Source organism: Stenella coeruleoalba (genome assembly GCF_951394435.1).
Source record: "Stenella coeruleoalba genome assembly, chromosome: 5".
NCBI classification, from domain to species: domain Eukaryota; kingdom Metazoa; phylum Chordata; class Mammalia; order Artiodactyla; family Delphinidae; genus Stenella; species Stenella coeruleoalba.
In genome coordinates this window covers 71,025,483-71,039,058 of record NC_137150.1, presented here as the reverse complement: position 1 = coordinate 71,039,058, position 13,576 = coordinate 71,025,483, and the positions used below count along the sequence as shown (strand labels likewise).

At 48.7% G+C, this 13,576-nt stretch overlaps 1 protein-coding gene across 1 annotated transcript; it reads right to left on the bottom strand.

Moving 5' to 3' along the window:
* Positions 1–1,449: 1,449 nt before the first annotated feature.
* FAM43A (family with sequence similarity 43 member A) lies at positions 1,450–5,234 on the bottom strand. Its single transcript, XM_079922359.1, has one exon. The coding sequence runs from the start codon at positions 4,080–4,082 to the stop codon at positions 2,796–2,798; it is 1,287 nt and encodes a 428-aa protein (XP_079778485.1). The 5' UTR covers positions 4,083–5,234; the 3' UTR covers positions 1,450–2,795.
* Positions 5,235–13,576: the final 8,342 nt, after the last annotated feature.

The window sequence follows — 13,576 nt, the reverse complement described above, 5'->3', positions numbered from 1 at the left end:
TTTTCATTTAAAACATCTCTCCTTACGCTAGTGATGTCATCCCTGGAAGACTGAGATGTAAGAAGAGGTGAATCATGTATCACCTTCGCATCTCTTCTAGAATTACATCAGCCAGAGCCCTGGGGTGCAGTGGGGATAAAAGCCAAAAAGTAGAGGGGAGGAAAGAGGGAAAGGGAGGGTGCCGGTGGGGGGAGGGAAAGAGAGAGCCGGTTCTTTTGCAGTCTGCTTATTTTCTTCTTTCTCCTTCCTCAACCCCTAAACACCCCTTCCCTATTTATAAATCAGATAACAGGAAAAATCAGACTTTAAAGAGACAGTTGCCTTATATTTATTGATGGTGTTGGTGTAAATGTCACTTGTCTGAACTTTCTGACCAATCACCATACCCCCATCAGTCACAGATGAAAGCCACCTTGGCATTCTCATTGGACACATCAATTGGATTAAGAAGGAAGACATGAAGACCCTGCCCCACCCCCAAGTATTCATCAAATGATCTTCACGGTGATGAATGTTCTCATCAGTTTCAAACAGCAAAGAAACTGGCAGTGCATGGAAATAACCTGAAATATGAAATTACTGAAATGTGAAACCTAACCATGCAAACTAGCGATGACCCCCAGCTGCCCTTCCTGCCCTCTCTCTACCTGAGGGTTTGAAAACATCATCCAATAATGTGTAGCTGAGGTATTCAGCAAAAGGGATAGGGACTCAACCAAACCAAAATATAATAGAAGAGAAATATAAGCTCGGCCTTGTTCTAATGCCCTCAGAAAGTGACTCTGAATATTTTTCAATTTCCCACCCACCCACCCACCCACCCACCCTTTGCTTTTCTAAAGATCATCTTATGCCTGAACCACTCCTGTTAATTAGGGAGAAAATCTACCACCCCCTTCCTCTGTGGCTCCAGTGAATTCCAGACTCCCTAGGATCACTGGGTCTAGCTGCTCGGAACACATTTATGATGAAAACAAAACCAAGGGCCTCAGGACGCTACTCGAGGGAAGGCCAGGAGAGCGATCAATTTCTGCAACATAGGAAAAGGGGCCCATAGGGGCAAAGGGAAAAAAAAGTTTGCAGAATGCACAGTTTGGGCAGAATCTTATTACAGCTTCCAGCTGATGGGGTGTAGCCAAACTAGAGACATCTGTTTGGAGTTTACAACAGAAACAAACACACGGAAAGCATGAAAACGCTAAGACACACACACAGACCAAGCTCTAGCAGTTCTTCTCCGCCTTGACCTCCAAACCATTCTCCCACTGGGTCATGCTGGGTTGTAGAAGGAAAGGAAATAGGCTCTTCCACCTGCCCCTGCCCCGACCCCACCCCACGTGCACCATGACTCATTCAAGCCATGACTGGAACCTCTCCACTTTCCTCTCTCCTTGACTTTCCTCCCAGGAAAAACAGAGATGCTCCCACTCCTGAGAGCATCGTGGGGACTTTCCTTAGTTCTCTAATTCACACCTTTAAAGCTCCTTGAGCTGTCTGGAAAGGAAAAGGTGAACCACAGAAGAAGGTGGTAAAACCTCAGAAAACCTTGAAAGTCACCCCTCCCTAAATAACCTCACAGGTCTGGCAATGAGGAACAGAACTCAACGGGCATCTCCAAGAACTGCCTCAAAGAAGTCAGAAAAATCCTACGCTCACACAACTAATAATAAGTGAAGAACACGGCCCTAGCTGCAGCACACAGAGTTGCAGAGGACCAGAAAGGCCCCAGGCTACGCATAAAGTGGGTTCCCCTTCCCTAATTACCTCCAAGCCCCGCAAAGGACAATGACTGTCCTCCCACTCCATCCCAGCTATGGTCACACCCTCTGCCGCCCAGCCCCACGGCCAAGCATTTTCTGAAGCAGGTCTAGACACTCACCTGTTCTGTTAAATTTTCCTCTTTATTCTCTCCCCACTGGCGGGCAAACAGAACCAGAGCAGTGCTACTCTTTAAAAATAACAAAATGTTTTATACACATCTCTGTATATACAACTGAACAACATTTTACATGTCCCTTTTGCACAGCAAAAGATATAAACATTGGACTCTGACAACAGTTATGTACAAAAAAAAAATGTCAAAAATACTTCACAACAGTGCAAAAATATTTTACACAGTATCATGGAGTGAGATCTTTTGAGCGGAAGCAAGGTGTGTGTGTTTCTAAAGGAAAACTCCTTTTTTAGATATTAGATGTCTTTAACTGTAAACAAAATGCAACTTTCTTTCTCCCCCCCTCCCTTCCCCACCAGTTATTTGAGGAATTTGGCAGAATTTCAAGGGTCTGAGTCTGAGGTAAACAACCCAAGCTCTCGCACCAAAAAGACTGGGGGCAAGGAGGTGGCACTAAAGCCTCAAACGTTGAGAGCAAATCCTTTTTTTTTTTTTTAATGACATGTCAGTGACAGCGCCAGGCCGCTCCCAGCTGGGGGCTGGTGGAGGAAGTTAACCCCTCCTCCTCAGGCCCCAGCTGCCCACAAACAGGAAACTGGCCAGCAGGCACCTCACGCCTGCGGGGCTTTGCTAACACCAGCTGCCCTTCCCCTCCCCAGACCCCAGAGGGCTGCCTCTCTCCCCTTCCTTGTAGGGTTTCCCTCCCCCATATCTCCACGTGCAATCTGAGCCCTGCTTCAAACAGAGCCAAACGTATGGGGGTGGGGGAGGGTCTGGGCCTCAAGTGTCCCCTTTCCCCTTTCTTGGGGGCGGGGGTCGGGAAGGTAAGCAAGTGGTGGAGAGACGGGGGTGGGGTGTCACGATGCGGCAACAGGGGCGCGCACAGGACATTGCTGGGAGCTCAGCCCGAGTGGGGCTCGTCTGGTCTGGCGCAGTCGGCGGGGTCCGACTGGTCCCCGGCGGTGGTAGTGGTAGCTTCCGGGCCCCCTCCTTCGATGGAGCTCTCGCTACCCGTGCTCTCACCCGACAGCAGGCGCGTCACCCGCAAGTCGGCCTGCAGGCTGCGCACGTCGTTGCCGAAGCTGAGCTCTCCCAGATCATTAATAAGCTGGGACAGCTCGGCCTTCATGTCGGAGGTGCTGCCCAGCAGCAGAGACGGCGACCCAGCCTCAGGGCCCGGCGAGACCCCGCCGCCCCCCAGCACCTCTTCGCGGCCACTCTCCAGCGTGTCCAGCAAGTCCCCGCATTCGAAGTGCATGGCCACCACCAGCGCCCGCTGCGCCTCGGCCTCTTGCTCTGCCGGGTCGCTCTCCCCGGCTCGGTCCTCCTCCTCATCCCCCTCCTCCTCCTCCGGGCAGCCCTCCGTGTGCACCCCTCTCTCTTCCTCCTGCAGCTCCTGCTCCTGCTGTTCGCCGAGCAGATCCTCGGTGATGGAGCCGAGCTTGGGCGCGCTGCGGCTGCGCTCCACCGGCGGCTTGTAGCAGCAGGGTCCGTGCAGGAGCAGCTTGCGCAGGGGCACCAGCGGGATGGTGTGCGCGCCCACCAGCTCCTGCTGTTGGTGACGCGCGTCGTCCCGCCGCTTGAGCCGTTTAAATTCCGCCAGAGCGTTGGCTGACGTCTGGTAGAGCAGCAGGGCCATGGCCTGCGCCTTCTCGGGCTTGGACACCAGCACCGCGTGGCAGCGCAGCATTACCGCCTTGTGTTTGAGCTCGTGCCGGTAAACCCAGGCGAAGACCTTGGGCAGTCGCGCGTCCGCCACGCAGTAGGTAACGCGGTGCAGCAGGTAGAGGTGGCCCGGGCGGCGCAGCGCACGCTCCTCGGCGTGCACCATGCGGATACCCTGCGCACTCACAGTCAGCTTCATCTTGGTGCCCTGACGGCCCGCCTCGCTCTTGCTCCAGATCTTGCCCACCGCTAGGTCGGTGCAGCCGTCTCCGCGCGCCTGGATGGTGGTGGCATTGCCCAAGTAGAGCACGGTGTAAGTTGGGTCCTCGCTGGTGATGTGCAGCTTCTTGCGCTTGGAGCGGAACATGCTGCCCACCCGGCTGAGCGCGCCTTCGGGGCACGCCCGTGCCAGAGAGCTGAGCGCCGAGTAGTGCAGGCTCACCGCGTAGCCCTTGGGTTTGGACGCCTGCCGTGGCGGCGCCTCGGCCAGCAGCTCGAACTTGTGCTTCTTCCACGGCAGCATCTCCGGAGGGCGCCCCAGCGCAGCTGGGCGGCGGCGGCGGAGCGCCGATTGAGAGCCCGGCTGAGCCACCCGCCCCGGCCGGGCCCGGCCGGGGCAAGACCGAAAAATAAAACTCTGCTGGGAGTGGCCCAGTCGGAGGGAGTGGGGGCGGGGGAGATGTTCGAGAACCCCGCCGAAAGAGGTAGGGGTAGAATTTTTTTAAAGAGGATTTAACTGCAAGGAGAGGGGGTGGGTAGGAGCACACAGATTTACCCCAGCCTGGGCAGGACCAGGGCAAAGAGTCTTGGGCAAGCAAAATGAGAGAAAGCACGAGAGTGGAGCAGAAAATGTCTTTAGAAAAAAGGGATGCGTGTGTGCAGCAAAAGCAGCCGGGATGGTGCGAGAATACGCAGGAACTCCTCGGCGAAGGTGAAAAGGGGCCCCCTCGCACACACACACAATCCCAGGGCTAGGGCCAGAAACCGCGGAAACTCAACCGCGAGTGTGCCCAAGGGTCGGTGCTCCCCACCCCCAAGGGGTGCTGTAGGCAGAGAGCCCCTCGGCCGAGCGGGTCCCAGAATCAGCTGCTTGCCCCGAGTGCGCTCAGATGGTGGGTCCAGCTGGCCGCGGCGGGCCCAGCGCAGCAGTCCCGCCGTGGCTCACTGCATTTTCTCTCCCGCAGGACACCGGGGACTCTGGCTTCGCCGGCTCACTGTCCGGGCTGGCTCCGCCAGGGCAGCGCCGGCCTCCGAGGGCGGGGCGTGCGCATGGTCGGCTCCGGGGATGGTCGCTACCTCATTTCTTCTCTCCGGAGGGTGTCCGACTGCGCTCCCGGGATCCCCTGGCTCGGCTGCCCGCCTTTGCAGCGCGCCCCCTCCGGTGTCGCGAGCGGTAGCTGCCTCGCCAGCCTCATATCCTTGCCGTCTGGGAGGAAGATCTCGGGTAAATATAGGCCGGCGCGAACCATTCGCCGCGCGGGGACAGGGGAGGAGCAGAGAAGAGGATCTGTTTCGGGCTTGGAAGGCCGGCGGGTTCCTGGTCTCTTAAAGGGACCTGGTTGCAGCCATTGGTTGAGGGAAAGGGGAGAACTGTCCAACCTGGCAATTAAATCCCAAGTTTACCAGCAGAAATTCTGTAGAATTTATCTACAAAAATCGCCAAGACCTTTGGTTACCCCGCAAGAAAAGCAACTTGAATTCTGACACTCCACTCCCAGCCTGAATTGCAACTCACTGATGTGTGTCTCCATCGGAACTTCTGGGGGAGGTGGTGGAGGGTGGGATTTACACTACAAAATACAAAAAGGTTGGGGAAATAGTGATTCTTTCCGTGTGTAATAGCTTTCTGAAATTGACTGGGTGCTGTTTAATTTTTTTTTTCCAAAATTTTATTCTATTAAAGAAAATAAAGAGGGGCAAAGAAAACGCTGAGACTTATCTTTCACTATCTTGGAGCCCTTTCTCCACAGGCAAAGAGCAGATAGTGAAAAGAGAGATGAGTGGTAATGGGATGATTAGCGTGAACACTATAGTATGTGTTTGGTAAATAAGGTGCTTCCAGCTTCTGACCCCCAGCAGTGCCCCCTCCTTCTGTCAGGCCTCAGAGTGGAGCAGTTTTCTGAGATATATTCAATTTCTAAGTGATGCTTGTGTGTGGTTAGAACTCAGTTTATAATTGGGCAGGCCAGTCATTCAGTTTTATTACATCATTGTCACATTATGGATGAGAATTCCTAGTAGAAAATCAAATGATGTTTTTTATTTGTGTCAAATAATGCCCGGCCACCCTCCACAGAGAATGATTAACATTAATCTTTCTTTTCTCTTGTGCCAGCTGGATAATGTCACTTTAATCATCTGGCCGGCTTGACCCTTGGCTAGTAACTCATTTCTGGGCCCTCGAAACAACGGGCTTGCCTCTACGGTCTGCTCAATCAAAGCAACACCACTTCTAGCTGGAATGTGCAGGTGACCCTGCATCAAACTCCCAAGCTCATCCCAGAGGAGGAGAGTAGGCCCTCCCACTCCCCAGGCCCAGTCTACTGGGGATCTAGATGTCTCTGGCTTCCATACCAGGTTCTGATTTCAAAACAACTGTAACTTCTCGTGGAAATTCTCTGGCCCTCTACCTTTACTAACTTTTAACCTTCCTTTGAACTCTAACCCAATTTTCTAGAGTCACTGGTGCTGCGTTTCAATTTAACTAACTTTCCTGAGTACCTTTTGGTACCAGGCCCTGAGCTGGGAACAGACCTAATTCCTGTCTCCAAGAAGCTCCCAGTCCAATGAAGGATGTAAACTTCACCCACCTCTGGGCTTCTTCTGGAATGTAAGTTCTGTGAGAGCACCCTATCTCCCTCCAGTGCCTGACACTACTTAATTGTTGAATGAATGAATGACATATGCATGTAAACAAGAAGACAGAGGGAACTAAATGCCCTGAGACAAGACCCAAAGTACTCCGAGAAGCTGGAAGAAAAGGTTCTTTGTGACTAGGAAAATCAGAAAAGCTTCCATGGAGGTGGTGAAGTGTGAAATATGGACAGGATTTTGCCACGGAGGGAAGAATTAAAGGGCTTTCCAGATATAGAGAACAGCAAAATTATAGAACATAAAAATGCGTGCATATGTGTAGTTGAGGATGGCATTTGACAATTGTGACAATGAAAGAAGAAAATTTCCCGATCAAGCAAGGATGTCTCCTGATCATGCCCTCCTAGTCTCTGAGGGAAGGAATGGCATTTTCATGGCTGGCTGGTCCCAGACTGTCATTAGACCAAAGCTCTAATGCCTTACTCCTCAGCTGCACTGATGGGTTAATGGAGGTACGGTGTTGGAATGAGCTGGTTAGGACTATAAGAAGCCATTTAAACCGAGGTTAATTCCTCTTCTGCTCCCATTTCTGGAATATCTTGCAGTGGCAATGGAGTAGATGGTATGTGCTCCCAACAAAAAATTCCGATAAAAAACCCACCAAATTAACCTGTGCTAAGTGACCTTTAGCTGGTCCATAATCTCGAAGTCTAGACTGTACAAAAGCAGGCATCATATTCAAGCAGTTAACATTTCCAAATTACTCAGAGGTCCAGGGACCAGAAGTGTTTGAGCAGGAAGAGAAGGGACCAGTGGTGGGAGCTAAGGCTGGTCTCAGCCTCCACGAGAGGCACCTCTTTGGGCTTCATGCGGTGGCAGGGAAACCAGTGGACCACAGCAGCAGGGAGGACTCCACTGGCGGGCCAGGCTTTCCAGTGGAGCCAGAGTGTCAGACCCAGATGCACAGGCCCACAGAGCTGTTCCTGGGCTGTCTTCTTAATAAGCCTGTTTTCAACCTGGGGAGGACAGAGAAATTCTAGGCAAATGTCAACACTCTGACATGTGAGTCCCGCTCTGTGCAGATTTGAGACACAGAGCAGTTCCAGAAGAGACCTCAGCAAAGTCAGCCGGAAACGGCTTAGAAACTGCATAGGACCGCAGACTGCACTTGTTTTTTATGACACTGCCCCATCTACTGGTGCCAGGCAGAAGTGACACTTGATGAGATGGTTTCTCATAGAACTGGATAAGCCAGTGGTTGAATCAATACACAGCCAAGTCACAGCTGGAAAGAAACCCAGCCTCTAACGTAACATGTAAGAGTCAGCCTTTTAGCGCGCAGGAAGCTTTCAGGCTGGTTTTCTCCCACCTTATTTCTTGCATAACACTCCTGCCTCTTGGTCCCCCTCCCGCTACACCCCACTGAATGAACACCCCGCTTCAGAGACGATAAATGACGTACCTGGGATCTTCAAAGTCATTCAACAAATATTTGTGGATGTGATTTGTGGATATACTGTGGATGTGATGTTGTTGCTGGGGATACTGCCCCAAAGCAGACAGACGGGTCTCTGCCCTCATGGGATTTATGTCCTATGGGGAGGCAGATAATCAGCAAACAAATAACTAATAAAGTATCAGTTAGTGATAAGTTTCCGAGGAAAAGAAAACAGTGTTAGGAGTAGGAAGTAGCTGGCTTAGACAGCAGAGCCAGGGAAGGCATCTCTGGGCAGAGACCTGGATGGGATGGAGCCAGCCAGGCAAAGATATGGAGGGAGAACATTCCAACCCGTGTTGGCCAAAGTGGTAGTCACTGGCCACGTGTGGCTAATGAACACTTGACATGTACTTGGTCCAAACTGAGACGTGATGCCAACATGAAATACACTCTGGATTTTAAAGACTTAGTAAGATAAGAAGGATGTAAATTATCTCAATGATTTGATAGTAATTATATATCGAATGATAATATTTTGGCTATTTTGAGTTAATGGAATATACTATTCAAATTAATTTTGCCTGTTTCCTTTTACTTCTTTAATGTGGCTGCTAGAACATTTAAAACTATACATATGGACAGCTTTGTGCTAGGCAAAGGGCACACCCAGTACGAAGTCCCCAAGGTGGGAATGATTCCAGTGGGTTCAAGGACTCTCTGGCTTCAAAAGCCCACTGTGTGATCACAGCCTCTTACCCTTCCAGCCCTCTTCATTCCTTACTCTATCACATCAGTTCTTTAACCTTCTCAAGACATCCAGGATCTACATCAGGCCCACAGAGCTGCATCAGAATTCCTTGGGACAAGTCCTGGATCCCACCCTTAAATGGGAATTTCTGGAGTTAGGGGCCTGTATTAAACTCCTCCATGATAGAACAGTTACTCAAGTTTAGTGAGCCCTGTCCTAGCCCACTTCATTTTTCCCACTATCAACTCCTTCCTAACCTCTTATCCTTGCCTTCCTCCCCATCCAAGACCTTCTGGATGAGCATCGGGTCCACAATTTCTGTGCACTGCATCCACCCCATCCCTGGACCACTACCACAATCTCTATGCTCTGCTTCTGGAGCTGTAATGCTGAGTAGAACCCCTCAGCTGTTTGGGCAGTGCCTCAACCCATTCTGACCCCTCCTATGGTAGGCAGAATAATGACCCCCCGCAAAGATGTCTATGTCCTAATCTCCAGAACTTGTGAATATGTTACAGTACATGGCAAAGGGGAAGGAAGAGTCTACAATTAAGGTAGAATAGGTAGGTAGAAAGGTAGATAGAATTAAGGTTGCTAACTAGCTGACCTTAAAAAGGGAGAATAATCTGAATTATGCAGATGGGCTCAATGTAATCACCAGGGTCCTTAAAAGTGAAAGTGGAGACCTCAAAAACATTATGCTAAAGTGAAAGAAGACACAAAAGGTCACATACTGGGCTTCCCTGGTGGCGCAGTGGTTTAGAGTCCACCTGTCGATGCAGGGGATGCGGGTTCGTGCCCCGGTCCGGGAAGATCCCGCGTGCCGCAGAGCGGCTGGGCCCGTGAGCCATGGCCGCTGAGCCTGCGCGTCCGGAGCCTGTGCTCCGCAACGGGAGAGGCCACAACAGTGAGAGGCCCGCGTACTGAAAAAAAAGAAAAAGAGAGAGATAAGGACATACTGTATAGCACAGGGAATTACAACCATTATCTTGTAATAACCTAAAATGGAGTATAATCTACAAAAACACTGAATCACTAGGCTGTACACCTGAAATTAATATAATATTGTAAATCAACTATACTTCAATTAAAAAAAAAGAAAAGAAACCTGCCAAAAATTTCCAAAGCCTATGCTCTTTTTATTTTAAAATTTATTTTATTCTAGTAGAGTTGATTTACAATGTTGTGTTAGTTTCTGCTGTACAGCAAAGTAATTCAGTTATACATATATATATATATATGGATTCTTTTTCATATTTTTTCCATTATGGTTTATCACAGGATATTGAATATAGTTCCCTGTGCCATATAGTAGGACCTTGTTGTTTATACATTCTATATATACTAGTTTGCATCTGCTAATCCCAAACTCCCAAGCCATCCCTCCCCCATCCCTCCTCCCCCTTGGCAACCACGTCTGTTCTCTATGTCTTTGAGTCTGTTTCGTAGATAAGTTTATTTGTGTCATATTTTAGATTCCACATATAAGGGATGTCATATGATATTTGTCTTTCTCTTTCTGACTTACTTCACTTAGTATGATAATCTCTAGGTCCATCCATGTTGCTGCAAATGGCATTATTTCATTCTTTTTCATGGCTGAGTAGTATTCCATTGTATATATGTACCACATCTTCTTTATCCATTCATCTGTTGATTGTTTCCATGTCTTGGCTATTGTGAATAGTGATGCTATGAACATAAGAGTACGTGTATCTTTCTGAATTATAGTTTTGTCTGGATATACGCACAGGAGTAGGATTGCTGGATCATATGGTAATTCTATTTTTAGTTGTTTGAGGCTCCTCCATACTGTTTTCCAGAGTGGCTGCACCAATTTACATTCCCACCAACAGTGTAGGAGGGTTCCCTTTTCTCCACACCCTCTCCAGCATTTGTTATTTGTAGACTTTTTAATGACGGACACTCTGACCAGTGTGAGGTGGTACCTCATTATAGTTTTGATTTGCATTTCTCTAATAATTAGCTATGTTGAGCATCTTCTCATGTGCCTGTTGGCCATCTGTATGTCTTCTTTGGAGAAATGTCTATTTAGGTCTTCTGTCCATTTTTCAATTGGGTTGTTCGGTTTTTTGTTATTGAGTTTTATGAGCTGCTTGTATATTTTGGAAATTAAGCTCTTGTCAGTTACATCATTTGCAAGTCTTTTCTCCCAGTTCATACAAAGCCTATGCTCTTTGTGTTGAGTCAAGTCAGGCCTGACTCTGGAGGACCTTGAATAGCAGGTGGAGACATCTCACAAACTGGGTGAGTCATTGGAGGCATTTGAGTAGCGACGTGCCTTGATCAGAGCCGGAGCTCAGACACCCACATCCCAGCTCCCACTCAGTGAGGGTTCCAGAGCAAGATGTTGCCCCTTTCTGGCCCTTACCTTCCTGCCTGTGAGCTGAGCGAACTCCCCTCTGGTTCTAAGATCATAGGAGGCTGTGTTGGTTTTCTAGGGCTGCCATAACAAATTACCATAAACGGGGTGGCTTCAAACAATAGACATTTTTTCTCTCCCAGGTCCTGAGGCTGGAAGAAGAAAGCATCCTTCCTTGCCTCTTCCTGTTTCCACAATCCTTGGCATTCCTTGGCTTGTAGACATATAGTTCCAATCTCTATCTCCATCCTCTGATGGTGTTCACCCCCTGTGTCTTTTCTGTGTGTGCCCAAATTTGTGTCTTCTTATAAGGACATCATTACAGTAGGGCCCACTCTAATCACATATGACCTCATCTTCACTTGATTACATCTACAAAGATCTTATTTCCAAATAACATCACATCCAGGTTAAGAGTGGAAGCTCTCTTTTTTTTTTTTTTTTGGAACGTCTGTTCTTGAGAGACACCATTCAACTCAAAGCAGAGGCCATGATAGGAAATTGCAGGGGTGAGAGAAGAAAATAGACAAGTTAGATGTCTATAAACTCTGAAGGTCACCCTGTGTCTGAAGCCCCCAGAGATGTTCTCACCATGACCTTGTTTGCCCTGAAGCCCCTCCTTTCATGCGCTGCTTGCTTGGAATATTTACCACCTTGACAAGGGCCAGGCAGAAATGCAAAGGCATAAGGAGGCAATCGAGAAGAACGATGAGCCTTGCAAGTGAGCCTTTCTCATCAGTGCCACCAGAGGCAAGGAAGGCCAAGTTTGTCCCCTCCAAAAGCAGAGGGCAGAGAAATTGCTATGCCTGCCTGGCTCCCTTTAAAACTGAAACCTTGTATCTTCACTTTTCCGTTTATGCTAACAGTGCTTTAACTAATGATGACCGCATTTGCTAGATGGTTGGTTCATGGTGCCCTCAACCCTCACATGACAAAGAGGGTGCAATGTTGTCTTTTCCCTGGGTTATATGGTGAAGGAACCGCCCTGCTATTGACAGCCTGGGCACCTTTTCTGAGACCGTCATTGTGCCCCTGTTATTTCAGGGACTGGGGTGAAACAAAGGGTAGCGTGAAGCAGAAGGGAACCCATTGAGGTAAGGAGTCTGTTAAGCACCTTAGTGATTATGTATTCCAACACCCACTTTGAAGTATGAAACTACTTGAGAACATCCTGATGCCTGGTTATTTAGCCTTTGCTTAAACACCTCCAGTGGCAGAGAGCTCACTCCCTTTCAAAGGTATCCATTCCATCTTTGAACCATTCCAATTGTAAGTAGGTGGAAACAGATGGCAGTGGCAACTCTGTAGCTTCTCCCTATTTGTTCTAGTTCTACTTGCCTCATGTCTACTCAGAACACTCTTCTCTCCTGTCCTAGGGTAGTCCTTCACATAAATAGAAATGGCCCATTATACCTTCTCCTGAGACTAGCCATACATCCTCCACCTTTTCCTCATTCCTCACCATGCAAGTGTACCTGCTAACATTATCAATGTATCTATTAAACTATTAAAGTGACTTAGGGGAGGGCCCACAGTTAGACACAAAAAGTAAAATCCCAGTAGTCAGAAGACTTTCCCAGTGGATTAGGGTCTACCTGGTGGTATAGTTCGTGGCTCCACCAGCGACTTGAGCTATTTAACCTTGGATGAGTCCCTCTGTCAGGCTGATCACCACTAAAATACAAGCTCATAGGGGCAAGGAGTTTGTCCAATGCTGAATCCCCAGAGCCTAGAGATGAATGAATGAATGAATGAATGAACAAGAGAAACCTGGCACTTTCCATCTGCAGATTTTAGAGTTGGTGATTCTTTTTCTTTTTTTTTTTTTCTTTTTTTTTTTTGCGGTACGTGGACCTCTCACTGTTGTGGCCTCTCCCGTTGCGGAGCAACAGGCTCCGGACGCGCAGGCTCAGCGGCCATGGCTCACGGGCCCAGCCGCTCCGCGGCATGTGGGATCTTCCCTGACCGGGACACGAACCTGTGTCCCCTGAATCGGCAGGCGGACTCTCAACCACTGCGCCACCAGGGAAGCCCTAGAGTTGGTGATTATTCATTCTATTTGGAGCCTTCTTTACTTTGTATTACTTCACTGAACTTTACTGGGTCTCAATTTCTACAACTAAAAGTTCAGAAAAACAACAGTGCCCTTTCTCACTTGACTGTTGTGAGGGAAAAAAGAATGACAAAGTCATCTGTGAATAAAAGACCCCAGAAATTCCACGTGTAACTACAAGAGTTGGGAAAAAAATCCACAGGTTCAAATACAGTACACGTAGGATCTTGTAGCCTGCACACCAAAACAAGAGGTCATTTACACGTTTCGTTGCACACACAATGACTTGCACAAGCAGGAAATCGATGTTTGAAGTGACTCAAATTAATCATTTATAATAACCACAAAGGGTTGCTGAACTACTGAAACTTGATAATGTGTAAGAATCCACTCATTTTCAACAGGGATAAATTGAGAATCGCGGATAACCGAAGGGAGTTTCCCTACTGATTCAGTGACTCTGCAGAGACTGCCAGACTTCTATTTTCACAACTCTCAGCATTATGCAAACTGCTTTAATGTCCTTGTGGAAGTAGTTGGTGTAGAGAATGGGAGAGAGGGAGGGGCAGGATTGCAAGCTT